At 49.9% G+C, this 21,844-nt stretch overlaps 1 protein-coding gene and 1 long non-coding RNA gene across 5 annotated transcripts in view; one reads left to right on the top strand and one right to left on the bottom strand.

Moving 5' to 3' along the window:
- LOC118634510 overlaps positions 1-1,976 on the bottom strand; it is a 31,104-nt gene extending 29,128 nt beyond the window's left edge. For all 3 annotated transcript variants that reach the window (XR_004960364.1, XR_004960365.1, XR_004960363.1), the window contains exon 1: positions 1,480-1,976. This is a non-coding gene — a long non-coding RNA (uncharacterized LOC118634510). The remainder of the gene's footprint in view (positions 1-1,479) is intronic.
- On the top strand, positions 731-20,444 carry PIRT (phosphoinositide interacting regulator of transient receptor potential channels). Of its 2 annotated transcripts, none has more exons than XM_036269095.1 (2): positions 731-886; positions 19,538-20,444. In XM_036269095.1, the coding sequence occupies exon 2, from the start codon at positions 19,680-19,682 to the stop codon at positions 20,085-20,087; it is 408 nt and encodes a 135-aa protein (XP_036124988.1). In that variant the 5' UTR covers positions 731-886; positions 19,538-19,679; the 3' UTR covers positions 20,088-20,444. The 2 variants fall into 2 exon arrangements, with proteins under 2 accessions (XP_036124988.1, XP_036124987.1); XM_036269094.1 differs by lacking the exon at positions 731-886 and adding an exon at positions 2,316-2,430.
- The last annotated feature ends 1,400 nt before the right edge of the window (positions 20,445-21,844 follow it).

Here is a 21,844-nt window from a genome sequence, read left to right as displayed (position 1 = left end):
TCAGCATCTTGAGGATGGGCGACTCAGCACCTCACACTCAGTCTCCGCAAACAGAGTTTGGTAGCCATTCTAGACATGGAAACGCCTTCCCCACCAGGGCGGTGATCTCCATCATTCTCTTAGCACTGGGATATGAAAAGCCACAGAGGCAAAACCAGGATAGACAGGAGAAGCCAGGGTGAGCATGCAGCTTGGCCCCCCGTCCAGAGCTGCCTGCCTGGGTGGGGCCCTATATGCTCAGCTCACCGTCTGCTGGGGACCCCTGGTATCTTGTCACAGGTGGTGCCCATCTATCAGCACTGGGAAGTCCCCAGAGGTTGCCACCTTGGAACCGAGGACGTTAAATACACCTACATGTGTCTTCTCCGACATGCAGAACAGAACTCCCAATCTCATTGTCGAGACCTGCCCTGGGCAGTGCTAACAGCCTCTGCCACCCCATCGCCAGCGTCACCATCACACATTCCACTGACCCCCGAGCTCCGGGTCCCCTGACTCCTGAGCCTGGGTCAGGAAAAGCAGCCCTGCCCGGGCCTCACCCTAACGCACACTCCCCAAAAACTTGGAGACAACTGCAGAGAAGCTTCATTAATTTTTCACAAGATTCATCTAATAGTGCCTGAGCAGAGCTGAGATAAAGCCACGTTGCTGGCGCCTGTGCCAGCAGCCCGCAAAGGGTTAACCCATTAGCCCATATCCTGGTGAGCTCATCCCTCCGGAGCCTGCTCAGTGGCTGGGATTCGCTGCACACCAGCTCCTGGACGGGGCCAGGGAGCCTTTTTCTGCCTGGGATGAAGAACTTGAACAGAAACTCATTGCTGGCTTCCTCCTTGAGCAAGCTGTGTGTGACTCCCAGGCCCCCGTGCTCCCCCAGGACAGCAGGACGGTAAGTAAGGCGGGGTTCATCCCTCTGCCTTCCTTCCGCTCCCCTGGAGGAGCAGGCTGGTGTCCACTTTGCTTCAGGATGTGTTGAGTCTTCGGACCGGAGTTGGGAGGCAGAGTGCATGGCAGGGGGCTGTGCCTGGGGAGGGGTGCAGGAGCTGCAGCGGGCAGGAGAGGGCTGCCCACTGAGAATCTTGGCAGAAAGTGGTGGCAGGGCAGAGGGGCTGCCCTGCTAGGCGCCTGGAAGAGGGGAAGCTGTGGGCTATAGCGTCCAGCCTGCACCCTTGGCAGTCACTGGGGGTAGAGCTGGCCAGGGGACACACTCCCAAACCTGGTCCGAGGCTGGAGCATAAGGACAGACATTGAAGGGCTAGACCACCCTCAGACCCCAGAGCGCATGGGTGGGACGCGGACGCAGACTGTCCTGCTGGCATCCCGTATGGGACCTCCGCCTCCGCCTCAGGTGTGGCAGGCGCGCAGGGAGGCGAGCTGGCCGGGGTCCTCCTCATCGCAGAAAGGGGGAACTGACACACGCAGAAACATGCAGGGCGAGGTGCCTCGGGGACCAGATCTCCGGGGGAAGGCGGACGTTCTCACCTGAGCTATTTTTCCACCTTGTCAGTAGGCAGGGCCTGGGCCCCGGCTCCACGGAGATGCAGGTGAGTGGCACTGTCTCGGCTGGGTATGACCTTCGGAGAACTTTCCTTCCAAGAAGGTCTGTGAGCAGGTGACAGATGGCCGCTGTGCCCTGGTGACAGAGGCGGTGTATTGAGAAGGGCTCTGGCCCCTGTTATCAGCTCAGGCACCGCGCCCCACTCGCCTTTATCAGAGTGGCGGTCACCAGCTGAATGTCGCGTTGAGGGGAGGGCAGAGGCTAGCATCGACAGCTCGGTGGGGTGCTGTAGGGACTCCACTGAGGCCAGAGCAAAACCCTCCACACCTCAGGAGTTTAAAAAACTACCTTGGGTCTTTCTCAGAAATAACAGATCGTGTAAGTCCCACCACTTGCATTTGGGGGCCGCCCTGCCCTTCTCCCAGCAGCTGGCCCTGCTGGCTGAGGCCCAGCCCCCACTGGGGAGCCGTGTGTGCCCTCCTCTCTGCCTGGTCCTGCATTTCCCAGAATAGTCGGGCTGCTATCGGAGGAGAAGCTTGGGAAGGGGCAGATAAGGCCAGGCCCCAGCACAGCAGGACGCGTCGTATCGGGGCTGCCAGACATATCACAAAGATGCCAGTCAAGTTCGAATCTCCCACAAACAGCAAATAACATGTTTACTCTAAGTGTGTCCCGTGCAGTATTGGGAACATTCTTACACGAGAAAAGCATCCGTTGTTTATCTGAAACGCAAATTTGACTGGGCACCTTGTCATTTTATTGGCTAAATCTGGCCAACTGTTCAGCTGGACGGAGTTCCGTGAGATTCAAGGGAAGGAGGGCGGGGGAAGGGCTGGGGAGGAGCGTGCATGTGCGGACCCCCGGTGGCTGGACCCTGGGAAGGAGGGAATGCGTGGACAGAGGGGACAGGCGGAGTCCACCCTTGACAAAGCGAGGTGGGTGTGGTGTGTAAGAGCCCAGGACTGGAGGTCCCGCAGCTCTGAGCCTCAGTTCCTTATCTGTGAAATGGGGATGCTGGTGAGAGTCCCACCCTCTTAGAGCTATGAGGATGAAAAGGGGCGCTCCGTGGGGAGAAGGCGGCGTGTATCCGACATTCCGTGGTCCGCTGGAAGATGACGGTGGTGACTTTGAGGCCTCTCTGGGACAGGCCTTCTGCTGCTCGGCTGGCGTGGGCTCTGGGCCCCCAGCTTCAGCCCTCAGGTCCTCAGCAGCTCTAGGCTAACCCCTCCCCCAAGGCAGCCGTCACAGTGCTCCCTCCACTCACTGCCCCCCAGGCTGAGAAGACAGTCAAAACCACCCCACAGGGGAGCGGGATGAACTGGACAAGACAGGCTCCGAAACTCCCCTCCGTTTCCCGGCTCGCTGCTCACCGGCTGGGTAACTTCGGGCAAGTCCGTTAACCCCTCTGATCCTCAGTCTCCTCACCTGCAAAGCGGAGTATTACTCACCCCTTCCTCGGCGCCCCGAGATAGGCCGAGGCCCTGCGGGAAAAGCACGCAGTATGGTCCCAGCCCGTAGCAAGAGCCTGATAACGGGTGGTTAGTGTCATCGTGTGGAAGTGTGGCCGCCTCCACGCACTGTTTCTTCTGCTCTGGAGAAGCTGCTCGGGTAGCCTGGAGAGCGGCAGCCAGAAGGCGCCCGTCCTGGCCAGGTGTCAGTCGCCACAGGCCAAGGAGGGCAGGGGAGGCGCTGGTCAGCGGGTCCCTCTCGGCTCCTTCCAGCTGCCTCTCAGGTCCCTTGTGATTCCCACCCTACGCCCTTACTCGGAGAAGAGGGGTGCTGACAAGTGGGTGAGAAGAACTAGGAATGGTGACTTTTGACAGTTGCCATGACAGACCCTCCTGCCATAGTCCCCTATGTATTGAATTATTGAACAAGTAGCTGAGTCCCAGCCCCCAAAAAGCACTGAGTTACCTGCCGGAGAGCTCAGGACATTGCGGAAGGGCCAGCCCAGCCCCTCAAGGAGTCTGGGAGGGAGGGAGAGCTTCTGGTGCTGTAAGGACAGACAGTGTGTGGTCACCTCCAGGGCAGCAATTCACTTACTTCACTTCCAACCGTTGTTCCCATTAAGTGGTGCATTTCAGGCACTCAAGAATCTACCAGAGGGAACACTATTAGGTCCTTAATTTAATATCTTGGACACTCATTGTTGCTCACCAGCTGGCCTACTCCACACAGCATCAGGTCCTACGTCGGGGGATGAATGTAGGACCGCCTGAGAAAAAGCCAAACCGTCCCTGGCGGCTCTCGCCCTTCTCTTCTGAGACAGCCCTTCACCTCATTTCTCAGACCCCCGTGAGGGAGTGTGGGCGCCAAGCGAGGAAGTGTCCGTGCCTCGAGCTCCTCTGGGGAGAAGGGCATCGCCCTTTTGGTTTGGGGTTTGTTTTTTTTTTTACTTTTTTTTCTTTATTGACTTTAGAAATAGAAGAAGGAAGAGGGAGAGAGAAATAGAAACATCAATGAGAGAGAACACTGACTGGCTGCCTCCTGCATGCCCCCCACTGGGGATTTGGCCCACACCCTGGGCATGTGCCCTGACCGGGAATCGAACTGGCGACCCCTTGGTGCATGGGTCAACGCTCAATCACTGAGCCACACTGGCCGGGCAGAAGCACATTGTCTGAGTTGTCTGGGACTCCGTGTCTAGGAGAGGATGGCACACCGGTGTTGCTTGAAACGTTTGTTGCAGTGTTGGTGCAGCTGTTAGCTTAGAGCTGATTAGCAACCTGGGGGGTCACAAGGTCAACACTAGCTCTGAGCAACGTAAGTGGGCAAGGTCTCCAAGGAAGTGAAAATTACAAATGTGTGCTCAATAAGTAGACCAGTGCTAATGAGATTAAGGGACTGTCCCAAAGGTTCCTCCCTTTAGATGTATTTCTTTACCAGCCAAACTTAGTCTTTGCTCTGTCCAGGGTCCCCCTGGCTCCATAAAATCTGTGTTTTCCTTCAAGGGATGTTATCTTTCCAGAGACAAGGTAAGAAAGTAGAACTCTTGTTATCCTTGCCCTTCCTCACCTGCTCCTCACCTCCCTCCCTCCTCTGTCCCTTTTCACACCCACCTCCATCTCCATCTCTGTCTCCATCCCTTCCCCATCCTCATCCCCAAACCTATCCCCTTCTCCATGCCCACCTCCATCTCCATCTCTGTCTCCATCCCTTCCCCATCCTCATCCCCAAACCTATCCCCTTCTCCATGCCCACCTCCATCTCCATCTCTGTCTCCATCCCTTCCCCATCCTCATCCCCAAACCTATCCCCCTCTCCATGCCCACCTCCATCTCCATCTCTGTCTCCATCCCTTCCCCATCCTCATCCCCAAACCTATCCCCCTCTCCATGCCCACCTCCATCTCCATCTCTGTCTCCATCCCTTCCCCATCCTCATCCCCAAACCTATCCCCTTCTCCATGCCCACCTCCATCTCCATCTCTGTCTCCATCCCTTCCCCATCCTCATCCCCAAACCTATCCCCTTCTCCATGCCCACCTCCATCTCCATCTCTGTCTCCATCCCTTCCCCATCCTCATCCCCAAACCTATCCCCTTCTCCATGCCCACCTCCATCTCCATCTCTGTCTCCATCCCTTCCCCATCCTCATCCCCAAACCTATCCCCTTCTCCATGCCCACCTCCATCTCCCTCTCTGTCTCCATCCCTTCCCCATCTCTACCCCTATTCTCATACCCACCTCTGTCTTCATCTTTATCTTTATCTTCCGTCCCCAATTCCCAGTTTCTCCAAGAAGCACCTTCTTTTCCTTTCGGGATCTCCTCTTCCTCAGGATTAGGTACAGTCTTTCCCATTAGAGCCAGGTGACTCCTCACCCTACAAGTTTCCCTTTAGTGCCTCTACCCTATTCTGGGGTCGCTTCACCCCCACCCACACCCTTACTTTTCTTTTCTGAGGTAACATGCCCACAGCCCTATGTTTACCTTCAACTTCTCCAGAGTGGCTGTGTCGTCTTACATTCCCACCCAAGTGCACGAGAGCTCTGTGCCACTTCTCCCTGCTCTTGTGAGATTTTTACATTTTACTTTTTCCAGGGAGTCTGTGGCTGTAGCTCACGGTGCTTTTAATTGGCTTTTTTTTTCTGTTGAGTATCATCTTCGAGCACTTTTTCATGAGTTTCTTGTTCATTCATTTGTCTTCCTTTGAAATGGGTGTGTCCAAATCTTTTGCCTATGTTTTAAATTTGGGCTGTTTGTGTTTTATTAATCAAAGGTAGTAGTTCTTATATTCTAGATACTCCTTTAACGAATACATATTTTGAGAAAATTTTCTCTCAGTCCATAGCTTGCCTATATCATTTTTTTCTTAGTAGTGTTTAATGAACAGTTTTCCATTTGATGAACTTTAATCTATTGATTTATTTTTTTTCTTTCTTGGTTATTGCCTTCTCTGTCCTAAGAAATGTTGCCTGCCTCCAGGTCACAAAAAGAGGCTCCTATATTTGCTCCTAAAAGCTCTATAGCTGTATGTTCATGTCCACGGTTCATCTTGGATTGGTGTTTGCTGGTGGTGTGAGGTGGAGTTGGGTCTCCTTTTTCCCGTGTGAACATCCCATTGTTCTGAAACCATTTGTTTGAATGACTTTCCTTTCCCCACTGAATCGCTGCCATGCCTTTGTCAAAAGTCAGTTGTCCTTGGTTACTGTTTGGCTTGCTGGGCTGGTTGCTACAGACAGCCGGCTGGCTTCCTAGGAGTCTGACTGACGGACAGCCGGCTGGCTTCCTAGGAGTCTGACTGACAGACAGCCGGCTGGCTTCCTGCTCTGGTAACTGTAGAGCAAAAGATGGTTCCCGGGCTGGTTGCTGTAGACTGTGGTCAGAGTCCTATTTTTATATATAAGCTGACCATCGTCTGCCTGCTTATTCAGCCTCTCATTTATTGTGAACATTTGCAAACATACATAAAAGTAGAGATAGTAATGTAATGAACGCCATCATCTAGATTTAATCGTTTTTATTTTGTCGTGTTTCATTTAAAGTTTGATATTTTCATGTGGATCACAGCATCCCATTTTATCCCTATATGTATTTCATGGTGCGTCTCAGAATCTAGAAAGATGTTTTCTTATGTGTCCACAATATCATTATCACACTGAACACAAATTTTAAATCCTTCATGCCCCCTAATACCTGATCCATATGCAAACTTCCTTAAAAATGTCCCAAAATGTCTTTTTGCAATTGGGTTTTTCTCGTCAGAATCTAAAGAAAGGAACATATTGCATCTAGTTACATTTTAATTATCATTGTTTAAACATTTTAGTGATTTTTTTCATCCTCACCCGAGCATATTTTTCCATATTTTGTTCAGATAGAATGGGAGGAAGAGAGAGAGAAAAAAACATCGATGTGAAAGGGACACATCGAATGGTTGCCACCCACACAACCTACCAGGGCCGGGGACAAACTGCAACCGAGGTACATGCCCTTATCGGGAACCAAACCTGGGTCTCTCTGGACTGCAGGCAGACGCTCCAACCGCTGAGCCAAACCGGCCAGGGCCATTTTATTGATTTTTAACGCACACAGGAAAGCAGTCATGTCAAAAGTAGACAGCTCAGATAGGACACTCCTGAGTCACCAGCGACAGTAAGATTAAGAGTTAGCCCTGGCCGGTTTGGCTCAGCGGTTGGATCGTCGGCCTGTGGACCAGAGAGTTTCGGGTTCGGTTTCCGAGAGGGGCACATACCAAAAAAAAAAAAAAAGTTAGAACCTGCACTCCAAAGTCTCCACACACCCCTGCTTCAAATATGACCCCACCCACCAAAGGTAACCAGGGGCTTAACCTCCAATAGCATCAATCGTCCTGTAGGTTTTTGAATTTTATTTAAATGAAATCTCACTTTATGCAAAGGGCAATGTGTCTGGCCTGTCTTGGTCAGCACCCTGCTTGGAGATGTGAGCGTGGTTTTCTGTGTGGAGGTTGGCTTTCTTTTCTTCTCGTAGCCGCACGGACCGGCAACCGCAGGTGCCCATTCCGGATTGTATGCTACAACTAGTTCCACCCACTGAATCTGCCCCCTGACCTCCAACCGTGGCCTCCAGCGAAGAAGGACCTGTTCTCCCTCCGGAACTTGCTGCCCAAAGGGCTGAGCCAACATTCAAATCTGTGGTTAGTCCAGGAGGCCCCGTGTCTCCGGCCTTTCTCGGGAGAGCCGGAACTTAATCACATTCGCAAAGACCCTTATTCCAAACTAAGGTCACACGCTGAGGTTCTGGGTGAACAGTTCAACCTCTGCAGGGGGTAGAAACTCTGACACATTCCGCCCAAACCCCTAGAAACTTAATCCCATGGAAACATGGCTCTTCTCAGGGAGCGGCTCCCAGGTGTTGCCGGGTCCCTCACAGCTGCAGCGTCAAGACCAGCCCCTGTGAGCACCTGCTAAGGCCAGGCGTGCACCATGGGACACTGCTAGGCGGAGGGTGCGTAACCCAGCCTTGGCCCTGAGGCAGTTTGCAAGCACAGAGAGGAGCGGGAAGGCCACCCTGGGCACTGGTTTTGCCCCCCCCCCCCGCCCCCCCGCCCCCTGCCAGGGAACATCAGGTGATGTCTGCAGGCATCAGGGGAAGTGCTACAGTCTCGGGTGAGTGGAGGCCAGCAGTGTTACTAAGTGTCGTACAGTGCACAGAACAGCTAACAAGCCGCTACTGGGCCCAAAGCGTCCTGGTGCCACTGTTGAGAATCCCTGGTGTCGGAAAAATAGAATCTTTTAGGATTTTAATAAGAAGTGATACGACTCATATTGCCCCTTGTTAGTGATTTCGGGAAGCCTGCGTTCTCAGGATCCACGTGGACTCGGCACCCATGGGTCTACCTAAAGCAGCCACAGAGGTCCTGTAGCCCACCCTCTGCACCGCACAGGTGAGAAGATGGACCAAGAAAGAAAAGAATGTCAACAGCAACCGGGCCATTTCTTGAGCACCTGTCACGTGTCACATGGTGCCGCAGTGTTTTGTGAAGGTGGTAGTCCCTGCAGCGCTGTGAGACAGACGCTCTATCATCCGTGTTTCATGCATGGCGCAGGTAAATCCACCGGGCAAGTGACCTACCCAAAGTCCCGAGCTCAGAGGAGGCGCACTGGGTTCCAAGGGCAGTCTCTCTGGATCTTCCTGTCACATGCAGACACTGTAAGTCTAGTGACTTGCTAGACCTGTGATGATTTTTCCTGGTACAGTGTTTTTCTCCACAGCCACACCCTGCTGCCCACTCACTATCCCAAGGACACACCTCTTTCTAAGTAAGTCAAATAAATGTTTTTTATTTTACTTTATTTTTTTATGAATTTTTATTTATTTTTTTTGTTACAGATATTTACCTTTTTACCCCATTGGCACCCCCCACCCCACCCCACCTCCGCCCTGTCCCCGGCTTAGTTGTCCATGTCCATTGGTCATGCATACATGCATATAAGTTCTGTGGTTTATCTCTTCCCACCCCCCACCCCACCCCCACCCCCTCTTCTGAGGGATGTCAGTCTGTGCCCTACTTCCATGTTTCTGGGTCTACTGTATTCCTCAGACTGTTATGTTCATTATATTCCGTATATAAGTGAGATCATGTGGTATTTGTCTTTTTCTGCTTGGCTTCTTTCACTTAGGATAATACTTTCCAGGTCCCTCCATGTCGTCTCAAAGGATAAGAGATCTTTCTTTCTTACCGCTGCATAGTACTCCATTGTGTATATGTACCACTGCTTTTTTATCCATTCGTCTACTGGTGGACACTTGGGCTGTTTCCAGATCTTAGCTATTGTAAATAGTGCTGCTATGAACATGGGGGTACATATATTCTTCCTGATTGGTGTTTCAGGCTTCTTAGGGTATATATCCCAGCAGTGGGATCACTGGGTCAAATGGAAGTTCAATTTTTAATTTTTTGAGGTAGCACCATATTGTTTTCCATAGCGGCTGCACCAGTCTGCATTCCCACCAGCAGTGTATTAAAGTCCCCTTTTCTCCACACCCTCGCCAACACTTGTTGTTTGATGATTTGTTGATGGCGGCCATTCTGACAGGTGTGAGGTGATACCTCATTGTTGTTTTAATTTGCATCTCTCTGATGATTAGTGATGTTGAGCACTTCTTCATATGTCTCTTGGCCATTTGTATGTCCTGTTTGGAGAGGTGTCTATTCAGCTCCTCTGCCCATTTTTTAATTGGGTTCTTTGTCTTCCTTTTGTTGAGTTGTATGAGCACTCTATATATATTGGAAATTAACCCCTTATCTGATACATCATTGGCAATGATGTTCTCCCATACAGTGGGTTGCCTTTCCATTTTGATGATTGTTTCTTTTGCTGTGCAGAAGCTTTTTAGTTTGATGTGGTCCCATGTGTTCATTTTCTCCTTTATTTCTGTTGCCTTAGGTGATGTATCAGTGAAAATTCTGCTCCGTATGATGTCCGAAATTTTGTTGCCTACATTTTCTTCTAGAATTTTTATGGATTCACGGGTCACATTTAAGTCTTTTATCCATTTTGAGTTTATTTTGTGTATGGTGTAAGTTGATGGTCTAGTTTCATTTTTTTGCATGTAGCTGTCCAATTTTCCCAACACCATTTATTAAAGAGGCTGTCTTTACTCCACTGTATGCTCTTGTCACCTTTGTCAAATATTAATTGAGCGTATTGCCTTGGGTCCATTTCTGGGTTTTCAGTTCTGTTCCACTGGTCTATATGCCTGTTCTTGTGCCAGTACCAGGCTGTTTTGGTTACAGTCGCTTTGTAGTATAACCTGATATCTGGTATTGTGATCCCACCTACTTTGTTCTTTTTTTTCAAGATTGCTGTGGCTATTCGGGGTCTTTTTTGGTTCCATATGAACTTTTGAAGTATTTGTTCTAGTTCTATGAAATATGTCATTGGTATTTTGATGAAGATTGCATTGAATCTATAGATTGCTTTGGGTAGTATGGACATTTTAATGATGTTAATTCTTCCAATCCATGAACAGGGTATGTGCTTCCACTTTTTTATATCTTCCTCTATTTCTTTTTTCAATGACCCGTAGTTTTCTGCAAATAGGTCCTTTACTTCTTTGGTTAAGTTTATTCCTAGGTATCGTAATTTTTTTGGCGTGATGGTAAATGGGATTGTTTTTTCAGTTTCTCTTTCTGTGAGTTCATCATTGATGTACAAGAATGCCGTCGATTTCTTGACGTTAATTTTGTATCCTGCTACTTTGCCAAATTCATTTATTAAGTCTAGTAGATTTTTGATGGAGTCTTTAGGGTTTTCTATGTATAATATCATGTCATCTGCAAATAATGACAGTTTCCCGTCCTCCTTTCCAATTTGGATCCCTTTTATTTTTTCTTCATGTCTGATTGCTGTGGCTAAGACTTCCAGTACAATGTTAAATAAGAGTGGCAAAAGTGGACATCCCTGTCTTGTTCCTGTTCTTAATGGAAATGTTTTTAGTTTCTGTCCATTGAGTATGATGTTGGCTGTAGGTCTTTCACATATGGCCTTTATTATGTCGAGATATGATCCCTCTATTCCTACATTGCTGAGCGTTTTTATCAGAAATGGATGCTGGATTTTGTCGAATGCTTTTTCAGCATCTATTGATATGATCATGTGGTTTTTATTCTTCATTTTGTTTATGTGGTGTATCACGTTTATTGATTGCAAATGTTGTACCAGCCTTGCATCCCTGGAATGAATCCCACTTGGTCATGGTGAATAATTTTTTTGATGTATTTCTGGATCCGATTTGCTAATATTTTGTTCAGGATTTTGGTGTCTATGTATATCAGGGATATTGGCCTGTAGTTTTCTTTCTTTGTAGTGTCTTTTTCTGGTTTTGGAATTAGAATTATGCTGGCTTCATAGAACGTGTTTGGAAGTCTTCCTTCTTCTTGAATTTTTTGAAAGAGTTTGCGGAGAATGGGTGTTAGTTCTTTTTTGAAAGTTCGGTAAAACTCCCCCGTGAAGCCATCTGGACCTGGGCTTTTGTTTGCTGGGAGAGTCTTGATTACCTCTTCAATTTCCTTAGTTGTTATTGGTCGGTTCAAGTTTTCTATCTCTTCCGGGAATAGTTTTGGGAGACTGTGTGTTTCTAGAAATTTGTCCATTTCGCTTAGATTGTCGAATTTGTTGCCATATAGTTGTTCATAGTAGTTGTTAACGATCTTTTGTATTTCCGTGCTGTTGGTTGTTACTTCTCCTCTTTCATTTCTGATTTTGTGTATTTGGGTTCTCTCTCTTTGTTTCTTGGTGAGTCTAGCTAAGGGTCCATCAATCTTGTTTATCTTTTTGAAAAACCAGCTCTTTGTTTCATTGATCCTTTGAATTGTTTTTTTGGTCTCTATGTCATTTATTTCTGCTCTGATCTTTACTATTTCCTTCCTTCTACTTGCTCTGGGGTTTTCTTTTTGTTTGTTTTCTAATTCTTTAAGTTGTGAGGTTAGACAGTCAATTAGAAATTTTTCTTGTTTTTTGAGGTAGGCCTGTAGTGCTATGAACTTCCCTCTCAGAACTGCTTTCGCTGCATCCCATAGATTTTGTGTTGTTGTGTGTTCATTTTCATTGGTTTCCAGGAAGTTTTTAATTTCTTCCTTGATCTCCTCAGTGACCCATTCATTGTTTAACAACATGCTGTTTAGCCTCCATGTGTTGAAATGTCTTTGCATGTTCTTGTTGCAATTGATTTCTAGTTTCATGCCATTGTGATCTGAGAAGATGCTTGATATGATTTCAATCTTCTTGAACTTGTAGAGATTTAGTTTGTGCCCTATCATGTGGTCTATCTTTGAGAATGTCCCATGTGCACTTGAGAAGAATGTGTATTCTGTAGTTTTGGGGTGTTATTCTCTGTAGATATCTATTAAATCCATTTGGACTAGTGCTTCATTTAGAGTCTCTGCTTCCTTGCTAATTTTTTGCCTAGAGGATCTATTCAGTGCTGTCAATGGGGTGTTGAAGTCCCCTGCTATGATTGTATTGTTGTCAATTTCTCCTTGAAAGTCCTCCAGAAGATTTTTAATATATTTTGGTGCTCCTATATTGGGTGCATATATGTTTATCAAGGTTATATCTTCCTGTTGGATAGATCCTTTCAATATTATATAGTGGCCTTCTTTGTCTCTAGTTATGGTCTTCATTTTGAAATCTATTTTATCAGATATGAGAATTGCTACCCCAGCTTTTTTTTGCTTTCCATTTGCTTGGAAAAATTTTTTCCATCCCTTCACTTTCAACCTATGTGAGTCTTTTGTTGAGAGGTGGGTCTCTTGTAAACAACATATAGATGAGTCATGCTTTCTTATCCAATCAGCTACTCTGTGTCTTTGTATGGGAGCATTCAATCCATTTACGTTTAAGGTGATTATTGATATGTACTTATATATTGCCATTTTTGTTTAGTGTGGTTCTATTTTTCTTCCCATTTCTACTGCTAATTACAGCAGTCCTTTTAACATTTCTTGCAGTGCTGGTTTGGTGCTAATGTATTCCCTTAGCCTTTTTTGTCTGGGAAGCTCTTTATTTGATCTTCTATTTTGAATGATAGCCTTGCTGGGTAGAGTAGTCTTGGATTCAGATTCTTGTTTTTCATGACTTTGATTACTTCATGCCATTCTCTTCTGGCCTGTAGTGTTTCTTGTGAGAAGTCAGCTGAGAGCCTTATGGGGTTCCCTTTGTAGGTAACCTGTTCCTTATCTCTTGCTGCTTTTAGGATTCTCTCTTTGTCTTTAATTTGTGGCATTTTAATTACTATGTGTCTTGGTGTGGGCCTGTTTGGGTTCTTCTTACTTGGGAGTCTCTGTGCTTCTTGAACTTGAATGCCTTCTTCCTTCACCAAATTAGGGAAGTTTTCTGTCACTATTTTTTTGAATATATTCTCTATCTCTTTCTCATTTTCTTCTTCTTCGGGGACTCCTATGATAGGAATATTATTATGTTTCCAGTTGTCCCATAGTTCTCTTAAGCTGTCTTCCTGTTTTTTAATAGTTTTTTCCTTTTGTTTTTCTGATTGGTTGATTTTTTCTACCTTGTCTTTTAATTCACTGATCCGGTCCTCAGCTTCCTCTACTCTGCTTTTTAAACCTTCCAATGTGTTTTTCATTTCTGATATGTCATTTTTTATCTCTTCTTGTTGGTTTTTAATTTCCAATTGGCTTATTTTCAGTGTCTCTATGTCCTTACTCATGCTGTTCAGCTTCCTCAAGATCATGACTCTGAATTCTAGCTCTGTTAACATGCCTAATTGCTCCACATTGATCTCATCTTCAGTGGAGGTCTCTTGCTCTTTCATTTGGCTTCTGTTTCTGTGTTTCACCATTTTGGCTATCACTGTGGGCTTTGGAGCTTGTCAAGTTCTCCCTGTGGGTGTTGGTGTTCTGCTGTTTGTGGCTCCCTCTCCTGTGTTTAGATGAGCGAGGGAGGACCCACCTTGAACACCACTGTCAAGTCTTACTTTCCTGGTTAAAGTTGCCAGCCCAGGAAAGGTACTGTTATCCTCTAGCTTTTTGCCTGGAGGCTAGCAGTCTAGGTTACTTGATGAGTTTTGGGTTGTCGGTTGATTGAAAAACTCCCTTGGTGCTCAGCCAAGGGGCTTTCACGGGGTGGGGCAGATGCTGGTTGTTAGTGAGCCTGAATTAGCACTTCAATGGCCCACAGGGTGGGGTTGGATCTCCGAGGGAGGGGCTGCTGCCTCTCTCAGAGCCCTGGGAAGGAGCAATGTGGCCACCGTCCTGAGTGGCTGCACTCAGCCAAAGCTCTGAGCGCCCTCCAGATCCCAAGTGTCCCGACACAGTTCCAGTCCAGTCCGCCCTCCCTCTGCCGGAGCCCAAGGTGAGTGGCTGTGGCTGTTTCAGCCTCTGTCCCGGCTCTGCGCTGTGGGGCCGCCTGGGAGTGTGACCCGAGGGCGCTGCTCCCAGCTAAGGCTGCTGCCGAGCTGCCGACCGTGGGCTCCCAGCCCCGTCTCGCGCCTTCGCAAGCCTACCGGGATGGAGTCAGTGTCCCTCGTTGTATGGTCCTCGCAAGCTGCTTTTCTGTTGGTTTTTCCCGTCGATTTGTCTGTGTTATAGTTGTAATTCCAGTTTGGTTCTGGGAGACGGTCTGTGTAGCTTACGTTCACTCTGCCGCCATTTTTCCCTATTAAATGTTTTTTAATCCTCACTCAGGAGAGAGAAACAGCCCTGGCCGGTTTGGCTCAGCGGTTAGAGCGTCGGCCTGCAGTCCTGAGAGACTCGGGTTCGGTTCCCGCTAAGGGCATGTACCTCGGTTGCAGTTTGTCCCCAACCCTGGTCGGTTGTGTGGGTGGCAGCCACTCGATGTGTTCCTTTCATGTCGATGTTTCTCTCTCTCTATCTGTTCCTCTCTCTCCCTCCCACTCTACCTGAACAAAAAATGGGAAAATGCTCTCGGGTGAGGATAAAAAAAAAAAAAAAGAGAGAGAGAAACATCCATGTGAGAGAGAAACATTGATTGAATGCCTCCTTTACGCGCCCTGACCGGGGATCGAACCCACAACATTTTGGTGCCCAGGACGATGCTCCAACCAAATGAGCCACCGGCCAGGGCAGTGAGTCAATTAAATTAAAGGTTCCCACGCTTTGGGATTTCATGGGCCATTACAATTTCGATGATAGATGATAACTAAATAAATGTAGATGATGATAGATGATAGATACATACATACATACACAGACATTACACAAGCTGGCTAACCTTTTATCTTGGCAAATATAACTAACAAAACCAGTGATCATCTTCCATCACAGTCATTTCATAAAGTGAAGTCATGCCAAACAAGGAAGGAAGGACATAATCTCAGAGTAAAAATAGTCTTTAAAATTAAATCAATGTAACACTAAAAAAACTTACAATGGTGACCTTATGTCCCTATTGTCTGGTGAGTCACTCCATAATTACTTATCTCCATCATTCATATTCAGTAAGGGGTTAGTTTACTGCAGAATGAAGCCCCAAAGTGAAAACTTCAGACACCCTCATGGTTGAAGGAGCCTCAGGACTCATCCAGACCAGCGTGCTCTGGACAGGAGCTCTGAGGACTCATCCAGACCAGCGTGCTCTGGACAGGAGCTCTGAGGACTCATCCAGACCAGCGTGCTCTGGACAGGAGCTCTGAGGACTCATCCAGACCAGCGTGCTCTGGACAGGACCTCTGAGGACTCATCCAGACCAGCGTGCTCTGGACAGGAGCTCTGAGGACTCATCCAGACCAGCGTGCTCTGGACAGGAGCTCTGAGGACTCATCCTGACCAGCGTGCTCTGGACAGGACCTCTGAGTCGAAAGCCCCGTGGCCTCAGCCCCAGCGCAGTGCGTAGGAAGTGGGGCTGCTCGGCCATGCTCCGCAGTCTCTCCGGGCCTGTCTCTGCCCTTACACACTGGGACTAAATGAACTAACTCCTCGCAGCAAGGCCCGGTCAGTGCCACCTGCCCCCTCAGAGTCTGGGCGTCCATTCTCCCCGACAGAGGTCCCACCTGAAGCCGCCCCTCACACCCAGGGGGAGCTCTTGGGGAGCATCCTGCTGCAGCCCCACTCGCCTCGGCACAGTCCAGAGGCGCCAGGGTCTCCATGGCAACAGCTGCAGCATCTGGAGCAGCGAGCCCTCGGCCCTGGGCCTTCGCCGTGAGTGGTGGGAATGGCTGTTACCCAGAGCAGACCCTACCGAACACGTCAGAACGTCCACCTGGGAAACTAGGTTCCCGGCTCGGATTTCAGAACACGATGGCCCCTTTCCTACCCCCAGTCCACAGGGGAAAAGGTGACTTTTTGTTGTTAATTCTCACCTGAGAGTAGTTTTTTCATTGATTTCTACCAAGAGTGTAAGGGAGGAAGTGGGGGAAGGAGGAGAGAGAGAGAGAGAACATTGATGTGAGAATGACACATCCATCGGTTGCCTCCTGTATATGCCCCAACCAGGGCCTGGAACCGAACCTGCTACTCAGGTACATGTCCTTGACCAGAAATCAAACCCAGGGCACCTTCAGTGCACGGGCTGATGCTCTAACCAGTGGTCCACCCAGCCAGGGCCAGAAAAGGTGACTTTAAAATGACTACTGCCCGGCCAGTGTGGCTCAGTGGTTGAGCGTCGACCCATGCATCAAGAGGTGGCTGGTTCGATTCCCAGTCAGGACATTGATTTTCAGAGAGAGAGGAAGGGAGAGGGAGAGAGAGAAACATCGATGAGAGAGAACATCGATTGGCCGCCTCCTGCATGCCCAGGTTGTGGGCCTGATCCCCAGTAGGGGGCATGCAGGAGGCGGCCAGTCGATGTTCTCTCTCATCGATGTTTCTATCTCTCTCTCCCTCTCCTTTCCTCTCTCTCTGAAAATCAATAATGAAAAATAAATAAATAAAATGACTACTTAGCTTCTGCGCAGGCACCACGGCTGGAGAGGGACGCGAACACCTGCTGTCCGTACTTGCAAAGCGCACCGTCATGTGTTCGGTGTTTGGAGCAGAAATCCCAAGGCCCGCTCTCTAGATGAGTGACACCGATGCAAATATCTCCATCCTGAAGGCATGGCAACTCTGTGATTCCTACTTCCTCCCGGTCAAATGGGGGGACGTTCAGCTCCTGCTCTGGAAAGTGGGAGCACTGTGCTTTGGGGAGGGTGGTTCAGGCCTGAGTACCTGGGAGGGCGGGAGGCGTGGGAACGAAAGGAATTCCTTGTACACGGACATTGCGGAAGTGTCGAAGGAGAAACCGTTCGCTAGGGGACCTCTCCGTGTGGCTGAGCTCCGTCCAGGGGTCGGCCTTGGGCGCCCAGCTGCAGACGCCACCTCCTCTCTCCCAATCTGTCTTTCACCAAGAGGGCACCATGGTTTCCAAGAATGCACCTCCCTCCACGTCTGGGTCTGCTGTCACTCTGGGGTGGGTCGGGGGGATCCACTGTGCCTCTGAGGAACAGCCTCCTTTCTTCCCCAGTAACTTTTTGCTGCGGTGAGAAATCTCTCCTCTCCCGCTCGCAAGAGGGATGTCAGTGCTGGTCTGTGCGGGCCTGATGGGGCAGAGGAACTGGGAACCTGGAGGAGAGGGAGTGGGAGCCAAGGACCAAAGGCAGGTCACTGGACGAGGGAGAAGAGCAGAGGCTTGAGAGAGCACTGCTTGGGGACCATGCTCTGGGCAGGCAGGGACGCTGCGGAAAATGGTGAGAAGAGAGGGTCTGTGCATTCAGGACACCGGAGGCCAGCATGGTCCCCAAACACAGGGCACCCACGCTCACGCAGGGCAGCCACCAGGCTCCCGTAGGAGGAACTGAGTTTGTACAAGCGGTGTTATAATGAAAGCCGGATTCACTGCTGGTAACCAGTGGAAGGGAAGGAGGGAGAGAGGAAAAAGAGGGAGGGATGGAGAAGGAGAGGGAGGGGACAAAAAGGAAGTTATTCATTCACTTATTCATTCGATGATAACTGTGTGGAATCGTTAGGGTACAGCACTGCCCCGGACCCTTTGGAGACAACTCAAAGATGAGTCAGGGTGATGACTTGGTGATGACCTCCAGGAAGGGGGCCTGGACTCTCCTGGCCTCCCCTTCCTCCCCCACCCAGAAAGTATCTAACATCCGGAGAGCATCTAAAATCAATCATCTCTTGTTGACTTATTGCAAATATATAGGCATTTGCACTTGAACCTATAATTTCCGACCATGGACTGAAAGGCTTCAATCCCACCTTACAGGTGACAGAGCCAGCATGGCTCTGGGGGAGCATTTGGCAGGTGAGCGGTGCATCTCAGCAGCTCTGAAATTGCCTCGCACAGGTGACCATCTGCCTCCCCGTGGGACTAGGGGCTGCGAGAACTCGGGTGGCTGAGAGGTACACTGATGGGCGCTAGTGAGAAATCCGAGCACTGAGGCTGGATCCCACACCCTCACAGGCCTAAGACAGGGAGGTGGGAGTCTGATGTCACTCACACGGGTGGTAGAGAATGGGGTCATTTAGACATTAAAGGTCGCACTCTGAACCTGAGGCATCGCTGTCCTGTGCTGACAAAGCACACATCACCCCAGGCTGTGTTAAGAGTCCTCCAGCCCATACATAGCTTGGAGATGTAAGAGGCGAGCAGACTGGGTGCCATCTGGCCTTGTGTAAATCGCTCCACGTCTCTGAGCCTGTGCTTTCTCATCTGTGAAATAGGATGCTTAACTCACAGGGGTATTGTGAGGTAATGAAAGAAGTGTGCAGACAGCATACACACACGACTGTGTGAGGTATCCCTTGACTATTGTCAAAATTATACCACCTATGGAGTGCTCGAAAGATGCTAGACATTGTTCCAATGTATCACATGTCTTAGCTCATCAAACCCCGGTGAATACTCTATAGCCTGGCCAGTGTGGCTCAGTGGATTGAGCGTCGTCCCACGGACTGAGAGGACCCAGTTCGATTCCCAGTCAGGGCACATACCTGGGTTGCAGGCTCAATTCCCAGTAGGGGGCGTGCAGGAGGCAGCCAATCATTGTTTCTCTCTCACATAGATGTTTGTATCTCTCTCTCCCTCTCACTCTGTAAAAGAGCAATAAAAACGTATTTAAACCCTGGCCAGTTTGGCTCAGTGGTTAGAGCATCGGCCTGTGGTCCAGAGAGACCCGGGTTCGGTTCCTGCTAAGGGCACGTACCTCAGTTGCAGTTTGTCCCCGGCCCTGGTTGGTCATGCAGGTGGCAGCCATTCAATGTGTCCCTTTCACATCAATGTTTCTCTCTCTCTCTCTCTTCCTCTCTCTCCCTCCCACTCTGTCTGAACAAAAAAAAAAAGGGAAAATGTCCTCGGGTGAGGATAAAAAAAGAAAACAAAGTATTTAAAAAGAAAACACTATAAGTAGCAGTAGGATCCCATTTTATAGCTAAGAAACTTGAGGCACAGAGATGTTAAGTAACTGCCTCCAGACCACAGAGCTAGAAAGTGATAAAGTCTGAAAATGAGATGCCAGCCAGTACTCTGCTGGATTTGTTTGTCTCCTGGGCACCCCTGTTCTCTTGTAGGAAAACACACACCAGTTTGAGTGGTTTCTTTTTCATGTGTCTCTCATACGATTTTTTTTTTTTTTTTTTGGCTTCAGCACAAAAGACCTGCATGACCCTCCACTGAGAGCCAGGCTGGAGGCGGATTCTGAGGGCAGAAGGGGTGTGAGGAATCCCTTGGCCTCACCCTTCTTCTGACTCTTGCGGTCCCAGGTGTTGGGGTCCTGAGGAGCTGTGACGATGGAGGTTCTCCCCAAAGTCCTGGAGGTGGATGAGAAGTCCCCGGAGTCCAAGGACCTGCTGCCCAGCCAGACCGCCAGCTCTCTGTGCATAAGCTCCAGGAGTGAGTCTGTCTTGACCGCCGCCCCCAGGAGTAACTGGGAAATCTACCGCAAGCCCATCGTCATCATGTCCGTGGGCGGCGCCATCCTTCTCTTCGGCGTGACCATCACGTGCTTGGCCTACACCCTGAGTCTGGGTGAAGTGAGCGTTCAAGTCCTTAAGATGACAGGGCCTGCTTTCCTGTCCCTGGGACTCATGATGCTGGTATGCGGGCTGGTGTGGGTGCCCATCATCAAAAAGAAACAGAAGCAGAAACAGAAGTCCATGTTCTTCCAGAGCCTCAAGTCCATCTTCCTAAATCGCTGACGGTGGCCTCACCTTTGGTCCTCCCCATCATCCTGCCACCTCAACCAGGAGAAGGAGATCTGATGACCAAAATCCAACACCCATCTCCTTGGAGGTGGGGTTTGCCATGACAATGACGCGGGCGCACCCTCGTCCAGGGTCTGTGGGGAAGGGAGGGCGCACAGGGCTCCTCCCTCCGTGTAGCTGGGGCGCGTTGCTGGATGTATCTCATTTAATGTCTGTCATCACTGATGCTTCCCTTAGATCCTGCCCCCAGCCACCCCCTTTCCTGGCTCTCACTCCTCGTGATGCATTCAGGAGTCACTCAGCCAACTCTCCCAGCCAAGTGCTATGCATGTCGGGAAATTCCTTGGGGTGGGCTATGCCCCAAGGAGCACCTCATGTTTCCATATCTGAGGGCCTGAGCTGGATCCCACGTTCGCATCCTTCTAGAACCAAACTGAGCAGCAGAGGTCCTTCAGAGCGGGAGGGGAGGGTTGACCCCTGACCCACTGGGTTTGCCAGCCTAGCTCCCTTCGTGGGCGAGATACCGACTTGCATTTCAAGAGACCAGACAAGTCACAGATATCAAACATTCCAAAGAGTGAACAGAGAAGGGGGTGGGAAGGCACATTCCCCATGGACAAGTCTCTGGGAGTCAGCCAGCTGAGGAAGTTCAATCCTCAGTGATACCGTATTTACAGAGGCAGCGGGGTGTGCTAGGGGGTGTCACAGGTTCTTCTTGCCCTTCCAACTCCTTCTCCTTGACTACTCTGCCCTCTGAACTTGCCAACTAGCTGAGGCCACGTGCATGTTGCCCTCACGTCCTCCTGGCCCCACCCTTGATCCTAGAACATCCCCGGGGGCGCTGCAGAGGGATTCTGTAAGACCGTTCTCGCCCTCAGCTCCACTGAGAGTCAGACGAAGAGGTAGACGCCCATTTGAGTGGTCTGTAGGTTTGCAGAGATGGATGCAGGCTCACAGGTCTGTCTCTCCGCCCACCCACCACACAAGCAAACATCTATTAAGTGCCTTGCTCTGGGCCAGGCCCTGGGCTGGGTGCAGACAGACACCTTCCCTGCGCTCCCCTGCTCTCCAAGTGCGACACAGAGCCAGGCCACAGGCACTGCACTGCCCTGGGCTGCGGCTCGACGGGGAAATGTGGGTGCAGGACCGCAAAGGGGCCGTCTAACCCAGACTTGAGGGAGGACAGAGGTTGCTGGAGGCTGTGCCGCTGGACCCGAGAACAAAAGCAAAGAGGAGAGCTGGCCAAGAGGGGAAAGGAGGGGCGTTCGGGGCAGCAGAAACCAAGACTGGGTGGGGCGAGGGGACATGAGAACACCCAGGAACTGCATGGCCACTTTCCTACCCCAAATGTCGCTCTTTGCCCTGTCCTTGCTGGTGGCCGGCTTCTCAGTTGCCACTAGGGCAGCTTGCCCTGGACACACTGAGGGCCTCCTGGGTGTACAGGAGATACTGAAGGGCGTTTCCAGAGGGCCCACCTAACAGAGAGCACCCAGGTGGTCGGTGGTCCCCAAACCTGGGCTTCCTTTAGCAGCCAGAGACTCCTGGGCGACAGACCAGAGCGGTGCCTATGAGACAGTGTGCCACCACTGCCCAGGCCCAGTGGAGAGCATTTGATAATGAGCTGGGAGGGGAAGGTGTCCGCCCTGCAGTCACCCTTGGCTTGAGCTGACTCCCTTCACTCCTCAGTCTTCTGGGCTCCCAGTCACCATGGCAACCTCTCTCTCTCACAGGCTTCCAGGTATCTCTCCTCC

The sequence above is a fragment of the Molossus molossus genome, unplaced genomic scaffold (assembly GCF_014108415.1).
Source record: "Molossus molossus isolate mMolMol1 unplaced genomic scaffold, mMolMol1.p scaffold_m16_p_19, whole genome shotgun sequence".
In the NCBI taxonomy this organism is placed as follows: Eukaryota; Metazoa; Chordata; class Mammalia; order Chiroptera; family Molossidae; genus Molossus; species Molossus molossus.
Note: the sequence above shows the minus strand (reverse complement) of the source record. Positions and strands in the feature narration are given on the sequence as shown.

Coding starts and splice junctions, on each gene's coding strand:
- PIRT (XM_036269095.1), top strand. CDS start 19,680: ATGGAGGTTCTCCCCAAAGTCCTGGAGGTGGATGAGAAGTCCCCGGAG.